We start from the raw sequence: 19,228 nt of genomic DNA, 5'->3' as shown, positions 1-19,228 counted from the left end.
CTAATTACCTGAGAATGTTCCAGAAACTTTGTTTGTTAATACATGTCTGTCAACCAGTAAGTGCAAAAGAGAAGAGCACATTGTTACTTGATCTACTTTGTATGTGCCATTCACAAGAATACCCAAAATTTGAGAGATGCTGACTCCTCCATTTTGTTTATTTCTGGAGAAACATTTGAAACAGAAATTCAAATTTCTTACATTTATGAAAATCATATTTGTAATGAAATAAGGACAAGACAGTTTTCTGTTGACAAAATGTTAGCCGACTTACTCACATGACATGAGTTGTCTCAAAACCAAGAATTGCCATTACCAGGCAACAGCTTCACTTCCCTTCTGTGAGCTATTAGTCATAAGCTACAACATTTTTTAATTGCACACTAATAACATAGATCTGTCAAACTGTCAAGTTACTATGTGGTGAAGATTCTTTGTGAAACTGTTTATCCGTTACCTAATTTGCTGCTAGAGCTGTTTTGTAAGTCATAGGAATGTAACTGTATTCGACTTCCTAGCGGGACAACCGCTATTAAGAACCATGGTATTCAGCCCAAGCTCTGAGTCAGTGTTGCCTGTTTCAGATAGTTATCTTTTGTTTGCAGGATCGTAGTAAATGTGCTTGTTGGCAGCTCACAATTGGCGGTACAGCATGTGTGCGAGGTGCTCAGCCAGATTTCTCTGTTGGCTATATGAACAAACGTCTTCCAGAGCCTGTTACAACTGGAATTTATGAGTGTAATGTAAGGTAAATTGACTCATGTTTTTTGCTGCTGTTGTTTTACTTTGATTCCAGTGAAGTGTATTTGTAACATTGGAAACTGTTTAGTAACATATATACGTGAAAACAATTTTTATAGGAATTTTAGGACAGATGAAAAGATAGTTAGGGCAGGAATTTCAATCTTAAACTGAATGCAATGAAATCATCATCATAGAAGGTTATTTATTAGTATATTTTTGTTGTGACAAGGGGTGGTAGAGTTTACACGGAATAAACTGGCTCCCAAGGAGAGAACAACAACATACCCTTTATTGTTGTGTAACAGCAAAAACTCATCATTAGCTTAATTAGGCTGCTGTCTGATGGTTGCTAACAATGACACGTCACAGCTCTAATGTTAGTTACATGAAAAGTTAACACTCAGTAAGTAACGATCCCATTGAACCCACAAGTCCTAGATGATGATATAGTTGGCATTGGAACTGCTATCAGATGGATGCTACTGCAAGCTGTGTGTATGCCCTGATTGATGAGATGCTGGCACGGCCAGCATAAAGGCCTGGGACATGAACAGAGCTCAAAGTTTGGGTACAAGCTCTGAGGGATGAGTCACTGGGAGCAGCCAGCAGAAAACGTGGAGTGCATGCTGAATGAATAGTTTTGCTCTGATGGATTGGTCACTGGGTGTGGCCAGTGTTAAACCCAAGAGCGTAAGTGAATGCTGTCTGCTAGTCATTGCCGCATCTTAAGTAGGCAGGTCGATGGATACCCGCATGGAACACTTGACTGAGTATGCAGTGCCATGGTCATTGAGGCACAATGTGCCAGTGGTAAGTCAGCCATCTCTTGTATTGGCTGCAGCAGACGCCGCAGACAACAAGGTGGCGTGTTTCACTCATTATGTTTGGAGCATGCGCCAATTGCTACTGGATTGCCGGCAGTCGATTAGTTCCGGAGGATGGCAAGAGCCTGGAAACCTGCCAGTCACGGGCGTGTGTCTGGTAAAGGACTACGGACATCATCCCTTCTTCCATAAGAAAGATGGCAGAGCAATTTTGATAATAAAGGAAGATGCTGCATCCCCTTCCCCATAGGGAAAGAGATGGCAGAGATATCTCAATCATAGCTTAAGATCCTGCCACTTTGATAAACCCCGTAGTGTCTTCTGACTCAGTTTTTTCTGTAGAACTATATAAAATTTGAAATAAATTCTTAGATGCTAAGCATGAAAACATATTTTTTTTTAAATATTCTTGCTTATGTTTTTAGTGTTCAACCTAGCCATATCATGCTTGTTCATGGGTCGGCATGTTAGTCTGGATTTTGCAGTGTTAGAGATTGAGGGTGACCAGATGCACTTCCTGTTGACACCCGTTTGTGTGTGTGTGTGTGTGTGTGTGTGTGTGTGTGTGTGTGTGTGTGTGTGTAAAATTGTACTGGAGAGTATCCTTAACCTCAGAGTAAGCTTGTCTCCTTAAAAAGTTTACTCTCTTTCTGCCAGATCAAGGAATGTTATTTTCTATGATATGAGATTGAGTAAAAGAATGTTGTCTTCATCAAATACAGGAAGACTGCTAGAAACATATAGTGAGGCTGTTTAAATATTTTTAAAGGCCAAGTACAATTATTGCTTTGGACGTGACTTTTCATTATAATGTGTGTACTATTGGCTTTACTTATCACTTGTCAAGCTGTTCAAAATGTATTTCTTGCAAGTGTTCACAACATCGTAAAATCTTGTTTTTCACACTTGTTTTACATTTTTAGGTGTAAATGCTCCAGTACCTGCTTGAACCGTGTTGCACAATTTCCTCTTCAGCTGAAACTCCAAGTTTTTAAGACTGTAAGGAGAGGCTGGGGAATACGCTGTCTCAATGATATCCCACAGGGCTCATTCATCTGTGTGTATGCAGGTCGTCTACTGACAGAGCAAGGTGCCAATGAGGTATTTTCTGTTTTATTAAAATAAATTTTAAGTAAATGACACAATAGTAAACAGTCCTAGCTACAAGATAAATGACAGCATGGACAGTGATAGCCCTCCACTGTGCAGTTTCAGCAACATAGTAGGAGTTATATAAAAAGTAACACGTGTCATTTAAAGTTAATTTATAATGAATGGTTATCGCTCTTGTGTGTCCACTGCTCTCTATTTCCTCTGTATGGTGATTGTTCGTCTAACCACATTAATTTTGTCGAAAAAGAGTTCGACATAATAAGATGTAGGTGTAGAAGCAGTCGTTCTCTGTTGTTGTTGTTGTTATACTGCAACTACTACAACATTGTAAGATATTCTCACAGATGAAAACACTGACACATTATAATGACTGGCAGAACTGTGTTTCTTCTTCTTCTCTCCCACTCTCTTTGTTATTATTATTATTATTCTTGTTAGTAGTAGTAGTAGTAGTAGTAGTAGTAGATACTCAAATACCATACAGTTCATACTGTTGAGTCACTGAGGATTGTGTAAGATGTAAGAGAAGTCCTGAAGACCCTAGTCTTACAAGGGGAAATAAAAGCATAAGAATGAAATACAAATACCACTTCTTCAGAAGAAACTACAGTCTGGCATCCAGAATGTATCAAACCTTCAGTGCTTCTAACAATAAATGTTCTTGGGTTATAACACAGTGTTCTTATTACATATGTTTGAATAAAACTGTTGACAAGAATCATACTTACCAGTTGATGTGCCAAATTGAAAAGTATGTTAATTAATGCCATTCTGCTATATAGTTTGAATGTTATACCTGGTGTAATTAATGCAAATATCTCGATGTTGCTATTAGTTCTTTCGTGTTTGTTATGCTACGATTGTCCTCATTTCTCTTCTTTCACACCAAACCAAAGATGAGCAAAATCCCTATACTGGCTAGTTTAATGACAAATAAATATTATATTAATAAAGTAATATCCTGGTCCCACACTATTTTATTAAAACTGATCACCAGCTTCAGTTTTGTATACTGAGTACCTATGTATTGCTGCTAAGGTTTTGAGCCTGATGATGGGTGCAAAACAGAAACTGGTAACCAATTTTAATAAATTGTAACGTGTCCAGATCATTGACTTTTATAATCTAATCCAATACAAAGGACACTGGTCTCCTGAGAAGGAGCAGCCATTAGGTGATACTTCCTCATTGCAGTGACTTTCACTGAAAAGTTGAAATGTTTCTGAAAATATATAGATTTAATTTAATGTCTTTAGGGCGGCAAAAATTATGGAGACGAGTACCTGGCAGAGTTGGACTACATTGAAGTTGTTGAGAGAATGAAAGAAGATTATGAGAGCGATGTCCCTGAGGATGGAGATGTCGACATGGCAGAACCATTCTCTCCCAAGAAAACTACAGATGCAGAGAAAGGTACATAGAATTTTAATATTAAATACTACGGCTTAGTGTTGGAAGAACATCAAAGCTGAAAAAGGGATTTTAGTATTAATGTTGTTCATCTGAATAGTTGAAGTGATTTTATGTGCATGTGAAATCCAGTGCTTTCTCCCTAAGACTGTTAGATATTTTTGTCTATATCATTTTACAGTAATGAGAAATAAGATAGTGCATTACAGCATGGTCAAAAGAAACGTGACGTGCTTCATACTTACTTTTTCTTTTCCCATCAGCTTGCCGCTATTAGATGGTTTTCCAATATCTTTAAGAGCCAGTTCCAGATGGAATGTTTTGTGTTTGTGAGTTGTCTGCATCCTGCACAATCAGTCTCTTCTCTTCTCCGACTACACTTATTCAGTATTTAAATTCTAGTATTTAATTTTATTTCAGATGGTGTGTGAACTATTTTAGTTATTTTTATGTTGTCGAAGTGTCACTTCATAGACAGCATCGGCACTTCTTTTTACTAGAAGGTACATCTGTTGATTACTGTGATAGTTGCGTAGGGGAAAGAGGACGAGGACGATGATGATTAGTCATGTCATTGAAGTGACACAGAAAGTATTGCAGTTAGATGCATAAAAAGATAATATCAAAGGTCAGGCCCACACTACTGCATGATGCTGACCAGACTTTGTTGGCTTAACAATTCATGGAGCTGCTACTTCTTATTCAAGTGGCTTGTCAGTTGGCTTCATGAGGCTGAGTGCATCCTCTTCCAGACCCCCCCCCCCCCCCCCCCCCCCCCCCCCCCCCCCAAGGAGAAAGCCCTGGCGATACCAGGAATCGAACTTAGGTACCCCACATGGCAGTCAGGCACGCTGATCTTCAGCTAAAGGAGGTGAATGCAATTAGATATGTAAGTTCTCATTATGAGAAATGTTTCACCATATGCGGTGTGTGTGGTTTGTGCACTTGATACTGCTCTCGTGTTCTGTGATATATCATTTCATCGTGTAATTATATGCACTATTAGTTTGGTGGTTTCTCAGCATTTGAGAACCGTTGTCAACAAAGTTGTCAGGTAAACTCATGGACATTCATGTTTCTAAAAACTTATTTACTTACTTCTATATTTATGTTTTTAAGAACTCCAGTGTTTATGGTGACATCTATTCATCTCAACATTTCATATTTGATAATAGCCTGGGTGCTCTCTCTCTCTCTCTCTCTCTCTCTCTCTCTCTCTCTCTCTCTCTCTCTCTCTCTCTCTCTCTGTTGTGAATAATTACTGTGGCCTCAGAATTCAAAAAGAGTTTTGAAAGATCTACTCTTAAAATAACTAACTAACTGTCATTTGTGTCGGCTGCTTCAGAATGTTGGCTACGTATGCATATAGCACCTCACACACTTGGCAGTGATGACAAGTCATTCCTTCATTTTCTTATACCAGTACGGTTGTGAAGACATGTTACAACAGTTCGAATATTGCATTACTTGTTAACAGCAGAAATACAAATCCCCTGTGAAATATAATAAGGCAAAAACAAAATACTGTTGAAAATTGCAGCATCTTGGAGGATATTTAGAACAGAACAATATTTTCAACAAATATAAAACAATATATGGCAGGGAAATGGTTAGGAATATAATGAGTTGGGGAAGGGGTACTGGTCAGAATGTATATAGAGGAATTTTGATAGAGAGACATTGTTGCTCACAGACTGCATAACAGCCCTATTGTGCTTCAAGTTGCACAGAAAATTGTTACAACAGTGTGGTACGGCTGACCCATTGTCCAAACATTCATATGGCAGTAACAAATAATTGAGCTACTTACAAAATGTTAACATGAAACATGAGCAGTGTTATGGTTGTGACACTGTATGCTTCTGTGGTTTGGAGGTACTTACAGCATTCTGTTTTGTGTTTATAGGTGTAAAACAAAAGCGACATTAATAATCTTATCAACTGTCCCATACTCTTTGTTCAGCTCATTATTGGGTTTTTCTGAAACATATACTGTTTGTAAAAAAAATTTCCTATCCCATCATGGCAGGCCAATACAGCAACTGGTTCAGAAATTTTACAACCAAGGCTGTTTTCGTTCTGATATACTGTCTGATTGTTTATGCATTGGTGGAATATTTGGAGAACTATTTCATGATAGGAATGGAGTCTTCAGGAAGAAACAGTTTTAATGTACATGGAAATATGGACATGTATACCTATCTTTACACTGCACTGATCACCAGCTGAAATATTTGGGAAACAATAAACAGTTTCTGGCTGTTTTGTGCCTCTTGTTTGGTAGCCTTATAAATAGCTGTCATTATGTGGCTTTTGAGACAGAGCCTGTATAGCTCCTGCAAGCTTCACACAGAATTTTTGCATGTTTTGGAGGGAATCTAAGTACCATGACATAGTATGATAATGTGGTTTGTGATAACGAATACTTATACCACCTGGTTTCCTTTATTATTCTTTGCTACAATATTCAATACAGAAATAGCTGTTGCAAAATGTGGTTTGCATTTTATCGTGTGTGTTGTTAGAGCTATCCTAAAATATTAACATTTGGAAAGGTATCATTATAGGATCCCTGATCAGGAATTATTCTCTAACAAAAACTTCAGAGACCTAGTGACAGTTAAAGATGATGATACTTGAGAACACTTTTAATCAGTAATTGGGAGGTTTCACAGTAGCAATTTGGAACAACTGCTGAGGGACGGTACTTGGTCTTTAATGAAACGGGCATGTAGAATATCTTTGAAAGTTCAGTTTCTCCACCACCACATTAGGGCTTCCTGCAAAACCCTGGTGCACTTAGCAATGAGCTTAGGATGAATTTTCATCAAAAAAAAGTGTAAATTCAAAATATCATACCAAGTAAACTATAATGCATAATGTTGACTGAAAATTGTTGTTTTGTAGCAAATGATGCTCCCATGCTCCTCTACAAAACACAATTTGAGTAGAAGTGGTTTTCATACAGGGATTCCAGTTCGTGGTTAATATTTTTGGAAACAGAATTATAGTCTACTCACCGAGAGCTGGGATGAAACAGAAACAGTTTTGTGTGGCCAATCACAAATTTCTCCTGTGAAAGCAGGGGTATCAAAAATCCTATGTGCACGCTGTTCAGTTGGCCGCAGGAATGACGTCACATTGAAGCTTGCATTGCTCGTGAGAAACCCTGTAATATGAACTTGGACCACAATGGAATGAATCAAAATGAAAGAAGAATGAACGACAGATGGGTAGCAGATTCAAACACAAACGATTTTAATAACAGTACCTGTTACAATAATGTTAAAGAGAAGATAAAACCACTTTCATTATGTCAAACTTAAGGTTTATAACAAAACCGCCTTTCCTCTCCTCTATAATGCAGTCTAATTTCCACATTTGAGTTTCAGATTTTCCACCACATAGAAGATATATTCGTTCCAAAAATCAAACAATGGAAACTCCAGATAGGAATGTCAACAATGTAGGAAAAGATAGATTGCTACTTACTGTAAACGTGACATGTCAAGTTGTAGATATTCTGACCCCAACTAAATTGATGGCGTTTAATTCACAGGGGTACGGAGGGATTCAAAGAACAGTTTTCTCTGCATTCTTAGCCATTTCATCTACTGTGTATTTGTTGTGCTCGTCTCTCTCTCTCTCTCTCTCTCTCTCTCTCTCTCTCTCTCTCTCTCTCTCTTTACAGTTTGTAACACACTTTTCTTCAACAGTAATATTTTTAGATTTTTGCCATTGTGATATATCTTGCTCATTGGAATTCGAATTCAAAACTTTTTCTTTTTGAAGAAAATAGTATGGTACATTATCAAGAACAATAACTGTGTTTTCCTGTAGCCAAGGAAGAACATCTTAAAGCCACTTCTCGAAAGTAATGGTGCACATCTCCTTGTGATAATCTCCACTCGTCTTTGATTCGAAGATCCACAAACAGTCTTTGAAGAAACTTGCTTTGCTCCCAGTGTGTGTGATAATTGGGCATTTTCATTTACCCGGTGGGCCCTTGTTTCTGGTGGATAAGCTTTAGTATCTACCCAGATGTTACTCTGGATATGTCCTGTGTTCAGTCATGACTTTTCCAAATGGTAAATGGGTCTTCCTTCATCCCTCAACAATTCACTGGTTCATAGATAACACTGCCTCTATAAAATGAAGTCTTCCCTGTCTGTTAGCATGCAATCGTGTCCATGCCGAACATACTTGAAATTAATTTCTTTTAATAATTTATAAAACATAATTCTTTAAAAATTGCCCAAATCTGGATATGTTTTCACTGCAGCAAGCACTTCCTAAATTGTTGGAAACTCGATTTGGGGGGGGGGAAGACTACTGTTGTGATTTTTCTTTCTTGGGAGACTTAAAAAAAATATGGGGTCTTGTACCCACTTACCACACAATGCACTGAATGACCCAATACTTGTACATGCTCTGCCAGGCACTTTATTGTGAATAGCAGAGTAATCACGTAGATGTAGATGGAGCTGTTTCCAAAACAATATCAGTCATTGGCTGCTCTGGAGACAACAGCTCTTTTTTACGTACCTTAAGAACCAAATGTTTCTATGCAGAACTTCATGATTTCTTCTTGGATCACTTCTTCGGTGGCCTCAAAACTGACATGTCGGTCTCACTTGCACCTGTGGAGGATAACATAATGAGTTTACTCGCACATGGTACTAATGGGGGGGGGAATGAATAGCTGTTGGTGGGAACAGAACCAGTGATTTGTGACTGTGATTATGAAAGATGATTCTTACATTAATAGTCAAAAACTGATCTTTCAAACGAGATGAATCTTACAATACAGTCCAAGAGTACACAACAACGATTTATACTTGCAATGGACACAGTCATGCAGAGTGGAACTCCCTGTATTGTTCATGCCACCACGGCAGTGCTATTGTAATGTGCCTTTATGTGTTTACAGGCTGTCTCTCACTTCGGTGAATGGAGCATAAGTTCATTGAGGGGATATAACATAATGCTAGACCCAGGAAAAAGTCTCACATTGAATATTTTGATGAGTAGTTGTGCACCAAAAACAGCAAAATGAGAAGTAGGTACTTTTCTTAGCCAAAGTTGGAGTCACATTTATGAATGTCATTATTGTTGTCAAATTGAAATTCATGTACTCCAAATTTTATCAGAGGATAAATGTGCTATAAAGCTGTTGTCAATATTCCAAACAGCTTGACTAGATGCCAACACCATGTACATGTTGAATCCCGTATGAACTATAAACCACTGTCTTTTCTGCTATTTACACTTTTTGCATAAATGAAGAGCTACTTCAAGAAAAGAGTCCACATGATACCATTGTATGAAAATCTGCAAAATTGCTGAATTATATCTTCCATTATTTTGTAGTTATTCTTATAATGAAGAGTAAGGTAATTTTAATTATTTTCATACATGCTAAATATTGTTTTTCCAATTATGGTTTCATTTGTAGTATCCTTTGAAAATATAGAATTTTGTGAGTGGTTTACCTCTTCCTATTCAGTTTACCTCTTCCTATTCATATACTACGTTTCTTGAAAGTAATAGCTCACAGGGCAAAATATTAATCGCTCCCAGTTAAAAGAAGAAACTGGTTGCTTTTGTTCTGTAGGTGTTGTAGAACTAGTACTAGGCTGTCTTGTGACCCTCTAGCACTGATGTAAGTCATGACAGTGAAATGGTGTGTTCCAGTTGATACTATGGAGGTTATTCATTGCAGAAATCTATAGACTTCTTCTGCTGATGTCAGTCTGTTGTAGAATTTGAGATCCCTTGACACACTTGTGTATTACGACATTTCTGGTGACTGAAAAATCTCACTTTTGGACGGTGCCCAGATTGATGCTATGTTCCTTGACTTCCAGAAAGTGTTTGACACAGTTACACACTGTTGTATAATGAACAAAAGAACTTCAGGCCTCTGCCTAGGGAGTGTATAGGACCATTACTATTCAGAACATTATATATATATATATATGAGACTCCTTACCCTCTCCCTTAAAACCCATATCCTTACGTCTTTCCCTCTCCTTCCCTCTTTCCTGATGAAGCAACCGTTGGTTGCGAAAGCTAGAATTTTGTGTGTATGATTGTGTTTGTGTGTCTATCGACCTGCCAGTGCTTTCACATCATCTTTGTTTTTAGATATATTTTTCCTGCGTGGAATGTTTCCCTCTATTATATTCATATCATTAATTTGAACCCAACAATTACGTTTGTTATTGTCACTGTTGCATTTCGAAATCTTTTCTGTCGTCTTATTTTCTCTTTCTGTTTTTGCCAGTAGGTTCACGTTGTATTCACCTTCTCCTTTTTACCGTAATCTACTATACAATTTTATCCCGCCTATATGTACTCAATAATACGTAATCCCTTCCAAACCATAACAAAAAAAAAAAAATTTCCGCTTTCAACACTACCACTGCTATAAAATCCACTGTTTCTAGTTCACAAACAGTTCCTTTCACCTATTATACAACCATTTCGGCTAGTTCTAATAACTTTCGCTTTATTTCCATTTCCGTTTTTCCCAGATCATTGATCATTTTTAGCCGCTTCCCACAGGTTTTAACGTCATTATTTCTTCGTCAGACAATTGTTAGCATCATTCTCATAATCTGCCACCACAAAACCACTCCTTTTAATACATTTACACGTAGTTTTTTCGAAATTTTCCTGAATTTCTCCACCCTTTAACGAGTTTTGGCGGCAACACAACCACCTAACCTTTATGCACATCGTTGTCTACCAACCCAAGTTCACCACAGGATCAACACAGCCCAGCTGTAACCAACACTTTTTCGCCTTTTTTCACACCAGATCTCCAGTTGCTTTCTAGTTCACCTTTATCCCTTCCTCATATATTTTTATTTTCATTTTCATTTCGGCCCCATGTTACACTTTCCACCTTCTAATACCATGTCACCCGCACAACACCCCCACAACGACCCCATTAAGTTTTATTTACATTCCCTCCGCAAACATGCCTTCGCCCTAGCTAGATTACGCTCCCATATTTTATTTTCTCAGGCTTGTCTGACATTTGGCATTACCCCCAAAGGCCTCACACTTAAAGTTCCCATCTCTGGCTGCAACCCTTCTTTCCATCAGTCCCTATACCAGTTCTAAACTGAACAATCCATTGCCCTCACCCAACTAATCCTTCACCTACACATCAACTCAGCCAATGAACACACCCGTCAACTCCTATCCTTAATAAAAGTCCTCAATCTTTCCTCTCCCACATCCACACCGGCTGTTCAGAGCATCCTCCTACAGGCCAACCGCAAATTAGAACAGCATGCCACCCTTCACCTCAAAAAACTATCCAATCTCCTGGTTTCCCACCTCCGGAAAGGCAACTCACTCACCCTTCACAACCTTTCCAGCAAATCTCAACCTCCTCTCATTGCACACAAACCCAGTCTCTCCCATCTACTCAACCTCCCACTTCCAGCTCCACTCCCTCCAAAACCTCAAAATTCCAATCAACACAATCTGGAACCACAACACCCTAATTCAGTAGTTAACCTTTCCTCCAAACCTCTCTCCCAATCCGAAACCTCTGTCCTATCCAAAGGCCTCACCTTCAGCCCCACTCGCAGATTCAACCAAACAGCCCTCGTCAAAGATTTACTGTCCTACACTCGTACTCTCTGCTGGAAGTATCACTTTGCCACGAAGAAAAATGATCCTAATCCTACTCCTAATGACCCAACTCCCCAAGACACTATCCAAATTGAACCCTGCCTGGAACAGTTCCGTCCTCCATCACAGCGGGACCCACCTCTTCTTCCTCAAAATCACCCTCTCCAAACCTTCCAGGAATTTCTGACTTCCAGCCTTGCCTCTCAATCCTTCTTAAAAAACCTTAATCCTACTCCCAACATCACCACAGCTGAAGCCCAGGCTATCCGTGATATGAAGGCTGTCCGCTCCATCGTCATTCTTCCGGCGGACAAGGTTTCCACGACCGTGGTACTTGATCGTCGGGAGTATGTGGCTGAGGGACTGCGTCAGCTTTCAGACAACACCACATACAAAGTTTGCCAAGGTAATCCCGTTCCTGATGTCCAGGCGGAGCTTCAAGGAATCCTCAGAACCTTAGGCCCCCTACAAAACCTTTCACCTGACTCCATCAACCTCCTGACCCCACCGACAACCCTTCTTCCTAAAATTCACAAACCCAATCATCCTGGCCGCCCCATTGTAGCTGGTTACCAAGCCCCCACAGAACGTATCTCTGCCTACGTAGATCAACACCTTCAACCCATTACATGCAGTCTCCCATCCTTCATCAGACACCAACCACTTTCTCGAACGCCTGGAATCCTTACCCAATCCGTTACCCCCGGAAACCATCCTTGTAACCATTGATGCCACTACCTTGTACACAAATATCCCGCACGTCCAGGGCCTCGCTGCGATGGAGCACTTCCTTTCACACTGATCACCTGCCACCCTACCTAAAACCTCTTTCCTCATTACCGTACCCAGCTTCATCCTGACCCAGAACTTCTTCACTTTTGAAGGCCAGACATACCAACAATTAAAGGGAACAGCCATGGGTACCAGGATGGCCCCCTCGTACGCCAACCTATTCATGGGTCGCTTAGAGGAAGCCTTCTTGGTTACCCAAGCCTGCCAACCCAAAGTTTGGTACGGATTTATTGATGACATCTTCATGATCTGGACTCACAGTGAAGAACAACTCCAGAATTTCCTCTCCAACCTCAACTCCTTTGTTTCCATCAGATTCACCTGGTCCTACTCCAAATCCCATGCCACTTTCCTTGATGTTGACCTCCACCTTTCCAATGGCCAGCTCAGACGTCCGTCCACATCAAACCCACCAGCAAGCAACAGTACCTCCATTATGACAGCTGCCACCCATTCCACATCAAACGGTCCCTTCCCTACAGCCTAGGTCTTCGTGGCAAACGAATCTGCTGCAGTCCGGAATCCCTGAACCATTACACCAACAACTTGACAACAGCTTTCGCATCCCGCAACTACCCTCCCGACCTGGTACAGAAGCAAATAACCAGAGCCACTTCCTCATCCTCTCAAACCCAGAACCTCCCACAGAAGAAAGACAAAAGTGCCCCACTAGTGACAGGATACTTTCCGGGACTGGATCAGACTCTGAATGTGGCTCTCCAGCAGGGATACGACTTCCTCAAATCCTGCCCTGAAATGAGATCCATCCTTCATGAAATCCTCCCCACTCCACCAAGAGTGTCTTCCCGCCGTCCACCTAACCTTCGTAACCTCTTAGTTCATCCCTATGAAATCCCCAAACCACCTTCCCTACCCTCTGGCTCCTACCCTTGTAACCGCCCCTGTTGTAAAACCTGTCCCATGCACCCTCCCACCACTACCTACTCCAGTCCTGTAACCCGGAAGGTGTACACGATCAAAGGCAGAGCCACGTGTGAAAGCACCCACGTGATTAACCAACTGACCTGCCTACACTGTGACGCATTCTATGTGGGAATGACCAGCAACAAACTGTCCATTCGCATGAATGGACACAGGCAGACAGTGTTTGTTGGTAATGAGGATCACCCTGTGGCTAAACATGCCTTGGTGCACAGCCAGCACATCTTGGCACAGTGTTACACAGTCCGGGTTATCTGGATACTTCCCACTAACACCAACCTGTCAGAACTCCGGAGATGGGAACTTGCCCTTCAGTATATCCTCTCTTCTCGTTATCCACCAGGCCTCAATCTCCGCTAATTTCAAGTTGCCGCCACTCATACCTCACCTGTCATTCAACAACATCTTTGCCTCTGCACTTCCGCCTCGACTGACATCTCTGCCCAAACTCTTTGCCTCTGTATATGTCTGCTTGTGTCTGTATATGTGTGGATGGATATGTGTGTGTGTGCGAGTGTATACCCGTCCTTTTTTCCCCCTAAGGTAAGTCTTTCCGCTCCCGGGATTGGAATGACTCCTTACCCTCTCCCTTAAAACCCAAATCCTTTCGTCTTTCCCTCTCCTTCCCTCTTTCCTGACGAAGCAACCATTTGTTGCGAAAGCTAGAATTTTGTGTGTATGTTTGTGTTTGTTTGTGTGTCTATCGACGTGCCAGGGCTTTTGTTTGGTAAGTCACATAATCTTTAGAAACAAAGATGATGTGACTTACCATATGAAAGCGCTGGCAGGTTGATAGAAACACAAACAAACACATACATACACACAAAATTCTAGCTTTCGCAACCAATGGTTGCTTCGTCAGGAAAGAGGGAAGGAGAGGGAAAGACGAAAGGATGTGGGTTTTAAGGGAGAGGGTAAGGAGTCATTCCAATCCCGAGACGGAAAGACTTACCTTAGGGGTAAAAAAGGACAGGTATACACTCGCGCGCACACACACACACACACACACACACACACACACACACACACACACACATATCCATCCGCACATACACAGACACACAGTATATATATATATATATATATATATATATATATATATATATATATATATATATATATATATATCCATTACGCTCTATGCAGATGATGATGCTGCTGTATACAGAGAAGGTGCATTGGTAGAAAATTACAGTGAACTGCAGGAAGATATGCAGAGAATCAGCACTTGCTGCAGAGATTGGCATAACACCAACTCCACAATTGAACATTGTGAATGGTTCAGTACAATCTTATACGGATGACATAGTGTCCTCCTGTAATTTTTTGCATCTTTACTCATAAATATAACATGATGTGGAGTTATAGGTTTTATCACCAACTACATAAAATGTAACTTCTCAAAAATTATGTTGTGTTTGGCACAAGCAACAACAGTTTGTGAATACACCATTAGTCTCAGCTGATGATATTTTATTGTGTCGAGATTTTGATCAATGAATACGTAAGTATAATTGTAGTGTTACCTTTATTTATCTTCTCCTCATTAACTATTGAAACAACCTCGCTTTGTCAAAAATGTAATTTTAATTTTCACCCAAAGGCACATTCAACACAGCGCGGAAAAATACACGTCTTTCGTATCAAGACGAGAGAGGGAGACCTCCATCAGTTCTTAAAAACAAAAACCTGCGCAAAAGTAAAAAAGAACAAAATTATTTATAAAATCGGTCGCTGGCGCAGCGCTCTTCTGCGTGCGCGATCGTAAAATATAACTTTGTATTGGCGGAGGCGCGGAAGTCAAAGTACCATTACAATGCCTCCTCTACTGACACGCTCCGCAAGCGAGTGTGGCAGTATAGAAAATTTACATAGATACATATATATATATATATGAGAAAATAAGAAATTTACATATTACAAAAAATATTTCTGAGCACAATGCTCTTTGCATATCGGTCTTTGTATACAGTCTTTTTGGTGTGTATCTTCTTTAGGAGTCGTAACATTAATGTCTTTGAATTGCAGCGTATTATCGTTGCTTAGCACAGCGTTTGAATTCAGTTCACATGATTCGTGTTTACAATGGAATTAATTCGAACAATAAATGTTTCTATTATATTGCTCCAATGTCTTTAAACGTAGTATCGGATTCTGAGTGTGTGTGTACTGCCTGGATCTCTTGCGTGTGACTTGAAGAAAATCCAAAGTTTGTTCAATGTGTCAACACGAAATTGTGATCTCCAGCAGTCGAATTTTGGTGGCGTCAACCGGGGTATAAATGGTCAATGAGGGCACAGGAAACACCTCACTGCCTACGACAGGTGATGAGCTTGTCTTTTACACCAACCTGAAGACCTGCCGGCTTCCACAACACCATACACTTCAAAGCATATTGACACTACGTAAATATTGCTTGACCAGTGTTCCATCACGTTGGTTTCTTCTTTGCATTTTCAGTTTCATTTATATGAATCATGTGCTACATGCACAAGTCCTTTGCAGCTCATTAACATCTTAAAATACATTTCTTGATATAGTAAGTACATAAATACACAAATATTTACAATTAATCATTACATGAGATAGTTAAATTGTTGTCATATAACACATATACAGAATTAAATGAAAAATATAGTAAATTTTTACGTTACATTCAATATCATTGTGCTGACATGTGAATTACATTACATTCAGATTGAAATATACATTTTATTTACTTTATTTGTTAGCTCATTCTTTTTTTTTTTCGTTACACTTGCAACATTTGAAGATAATTGTGGCAACTTGCTAGAATATTCAATTTAAAATTCATCTTGCCTCCTGGAATAAAATTTACACATATTTCAAGCTTCAAGACAGCCCTCTGTAGGAGGATAGGTTCATGGGATGGTTGCTAACTACTTCATAAATACTAGTAAAGTCATCCCCTACAGTGGACTACACAAAATAAAATATGATAAATAAAATACATGTTAACTTAATATAACGTAAAAGTTCCTATACCTAATACCGTTTCTAAGTGTGGTGTCCCCACTATTGCTGTTTCTAAGAGTGATACCCATCTATTACCGTTTCTAAGAGTGGTGCCCCTATAAATGTCTTAGGATCCTACAAGTATGTACATCAGTGTGGTAAGTGTGTATATATATATATAGTTCAAGTCAATTATGTTCCTATAAAGTTTGTGAAGTTCATCTCCTTCCTTTCATGAGTATCAAGCAATATAAATAAATGTTTTACTTAATAAATAAATAAATCTTCTTAGATAATTGCTGCTGCGTTCCATGCTGTATATCCATTCTGTATTTACCTTGTGGTACCTGCAAAATTCTATTCATAAATAAATATTTGTGTATGTCTCTCCATACTGTCAGATAATCACGAATTATATAATGTCAAATATTTCATCAACATGTATAAATTTTTCTAAGGGAGGGATGAGAGTATGAGCTGCAACAGAGGACTGACGTTTTGTTTTCTCCTTATTCTCCTTTCTATTTAATGGTGCATTAGTTCAATTCAGTAGATGAGCTTTAATTATGTCATTAGATGACTGCTAAATATGTTCTCTTAAATAATTCTTCCAATCTGAGGTGTCAAGCCTACATAACTCCAAAAATTTCATTACAAGTTCCCATTAGATTAGTGTTAAAGTGTTATAGATTTAAATCTTCTGGTATATTTCCAACAGTGGCTGCTGTAAATAATTCTTTCCACATAAATCTATACTTTAACCTTTAGTTATAAGAATATATAAGACACCACATAAGTTATTATCTCAGGCATACCAATCTTTCAATAAATAATATTCTTTCCACTACTTTCATTCTGTATTCCATGATTACATGTGATATAGCGTTCAAATCTAGTTTCTCTCCTCTCAACATATTCTCAATTACTCATAACATTCTCACCTACCCATTATTCATTCTTATATATATACCTCTTATTCATCACCACTTACTTTTCACTTCAACAACAGCAATAATACCCTTTTCTCATCTTATATTCCATTTACCTCTCTCCGTATTACTATTTGTCCTCTTATTAAACTAAAATTACATTCACTCATCTCATTCAGTCACTCACATCACTCTTATCAACATTACTATTATCATATGCCTCCTAAAGAAAATAATTCTGTTCAGTTCTCTGCCTCCTCTAATGTGTATATGCCTCCTCTAATGTGTATATGCCTCAATAGCAACTCCTCTTATAACCAAATATCTTATTAGCTATTGGATGGTTCACATTGCTTTCTAGACTTACCTGCATTCATTAGATTGTAAGTATCTGTATAACTTAAATGTAGGCTCATCATAACTGTATATCATATTAATTATCTTCTTTGTTTTACTGGTACTATTAAAATCTACATCCTGATATAATTCTTTTTCTATTTTCTTACTGTCATCATATCGGAGAAAACAAATCGTCGGTTCCGTTGCGCTCTGCTCCCTATTGACCATAACTCGAGCCCTTAGCTCGGTCGTCGTTCGTTTTCCGGCAAATTCGGTTGTTGCTGCGGGTTGGGTTCATTGCCCAACTCAATAATATTTACATTTCTGTCGTGTGTCACCCAAGTATCAGCTGTTTGGTTGTTGACATTAACTCGCGTCGCATTGGGAGTTCCGTTAGGTACGAATTGAGGGTTGCTGTATTGCATGTGTCGTGGCGGTGGTCCATTGTGATTTCCCCATACATTATTTCACCCATGACTGTAACTGGTATTGTCATTACTGTTATTCCTGCAATACATGTTTGGATGTTGTTGGATGTTATTTCTCTGAAAATATCCTGGATGGTACCTGTTATCCTCTCTTCTTTGATCTCTATAATTTCGGTTCCTTCTTCTGTTGTTGTTATTTTGAATATAACTGTTATTGTTCTGATTCTAATTACTATTCGGATAACCATTATAGTAATAATTACTGTTTCCTTGCCAATGCTGCGATTTGTTTCTCCTAATATTGAATGGATTAGTCCCAGTGTAGTGCGAATTGTTTCTTTGAGTGTTTTGTTGTGGTGTCGGAGGCCGATTCCAATAGCCTCTGTCATTTCTGTTGTGCGTACGCGAATTGCTTGGATCGATCGGATACAATTGATTGAAATTCCTGATCTCATCTCTGTAAACAACATCTATCTCATCAACATAACTAAAAAATTTCTTTATGTTGTCCTCGGACACTCCTATTAATTTATCACGGTAAGGAAATGGTAAGTGGCTTTTAAGTGTTCTAATTACGTCTGGTAAATCTGCTGTTTTTGTCCAATATAATGTTTTGTCTAGGTAGCGTTCAAAGTATTGACGTAAAGTCTCTTTCTTCGGGTTGTAAATTTCTGGATTGTATACTTCTCGTTTTAAACTTTGCTGTTCTGTGATCGACCAGAATTCCTCAAGAAATGCTTGTTCAAATGTTAAACATCGTCTTTTCATTGCTGCTCCCCACTTAGCTGCTCTTCCACGTAACAAATTTGTAACATATCGAATTTTGTCGGCTTCTAACCAATGTCTCGGGAAAATTCCATCAAAAGAGCGGATGAAAACAATCGGATGCACTTTGTCTTTCTCATCACATGAAAATGTCTGAAAGTATCCATGTCGTACTAATGTTTCATCAGCTACTCCCGATGGTATTATGGGTCCTGCATTTTGTGTCAAACTGTGCATAGTATGTGGTGATGTCTGATAGTAATTTTGATCTTGTGGTAGCATTGAAAATGGTTCATTGGGATTTGTATCACTCATT

General features: G+C 39.0%; 1 protein-coding gene across 1 annotated transcript in view; it reads left to right on the top strand.

The window, feature by feature from the left end:
• LOC124625777 (histone-lysine N-methyltransferase SETDB1-like) overlaps positions 1 to 19,228 on the top strand; it is a 284,740-nt gene that overhangs the window by 181,079 nt on the left and 84,433 nt on the right. The window contains exons 17-19 of the mRNA XM_047149218.1: positions 606 to 748; positions 2,492 to 2,669; positions 3,938 to 4,094. Coding sequence (XP_047005174.1) covers positions 606 to 748; positions 2,492 to 2,669; positions 3,938 to 4,094 — 478 coding nt within the window. The remainder of the gene's footprint in view (positions 1 to 605; positions 749 to 2,491; positions 2,670 to 3,937; positions 4,095 to 19,228) is intronic.

This window comes from Schistocerca americana, chromosome 8, assembly GCF_021461395.2.
Source record: "Schistocerca americana isolate TAMUIC-IGC-003095 chromosome 8, iqSchAmer2.1, whole genome shotgun sequence".
Classification (NCBI taxonomy): Eukaryota; Metazoa; Arthropoda; class Insecta; order Orthoptera; family Acrididae; genus Schistocerca; species Schistocerca americana.
The sequence above is the reverse complement of the archived record's forward strand: the minus strand, read 5'-3'. Positions and strand labels throughout refer to the sequence as shown.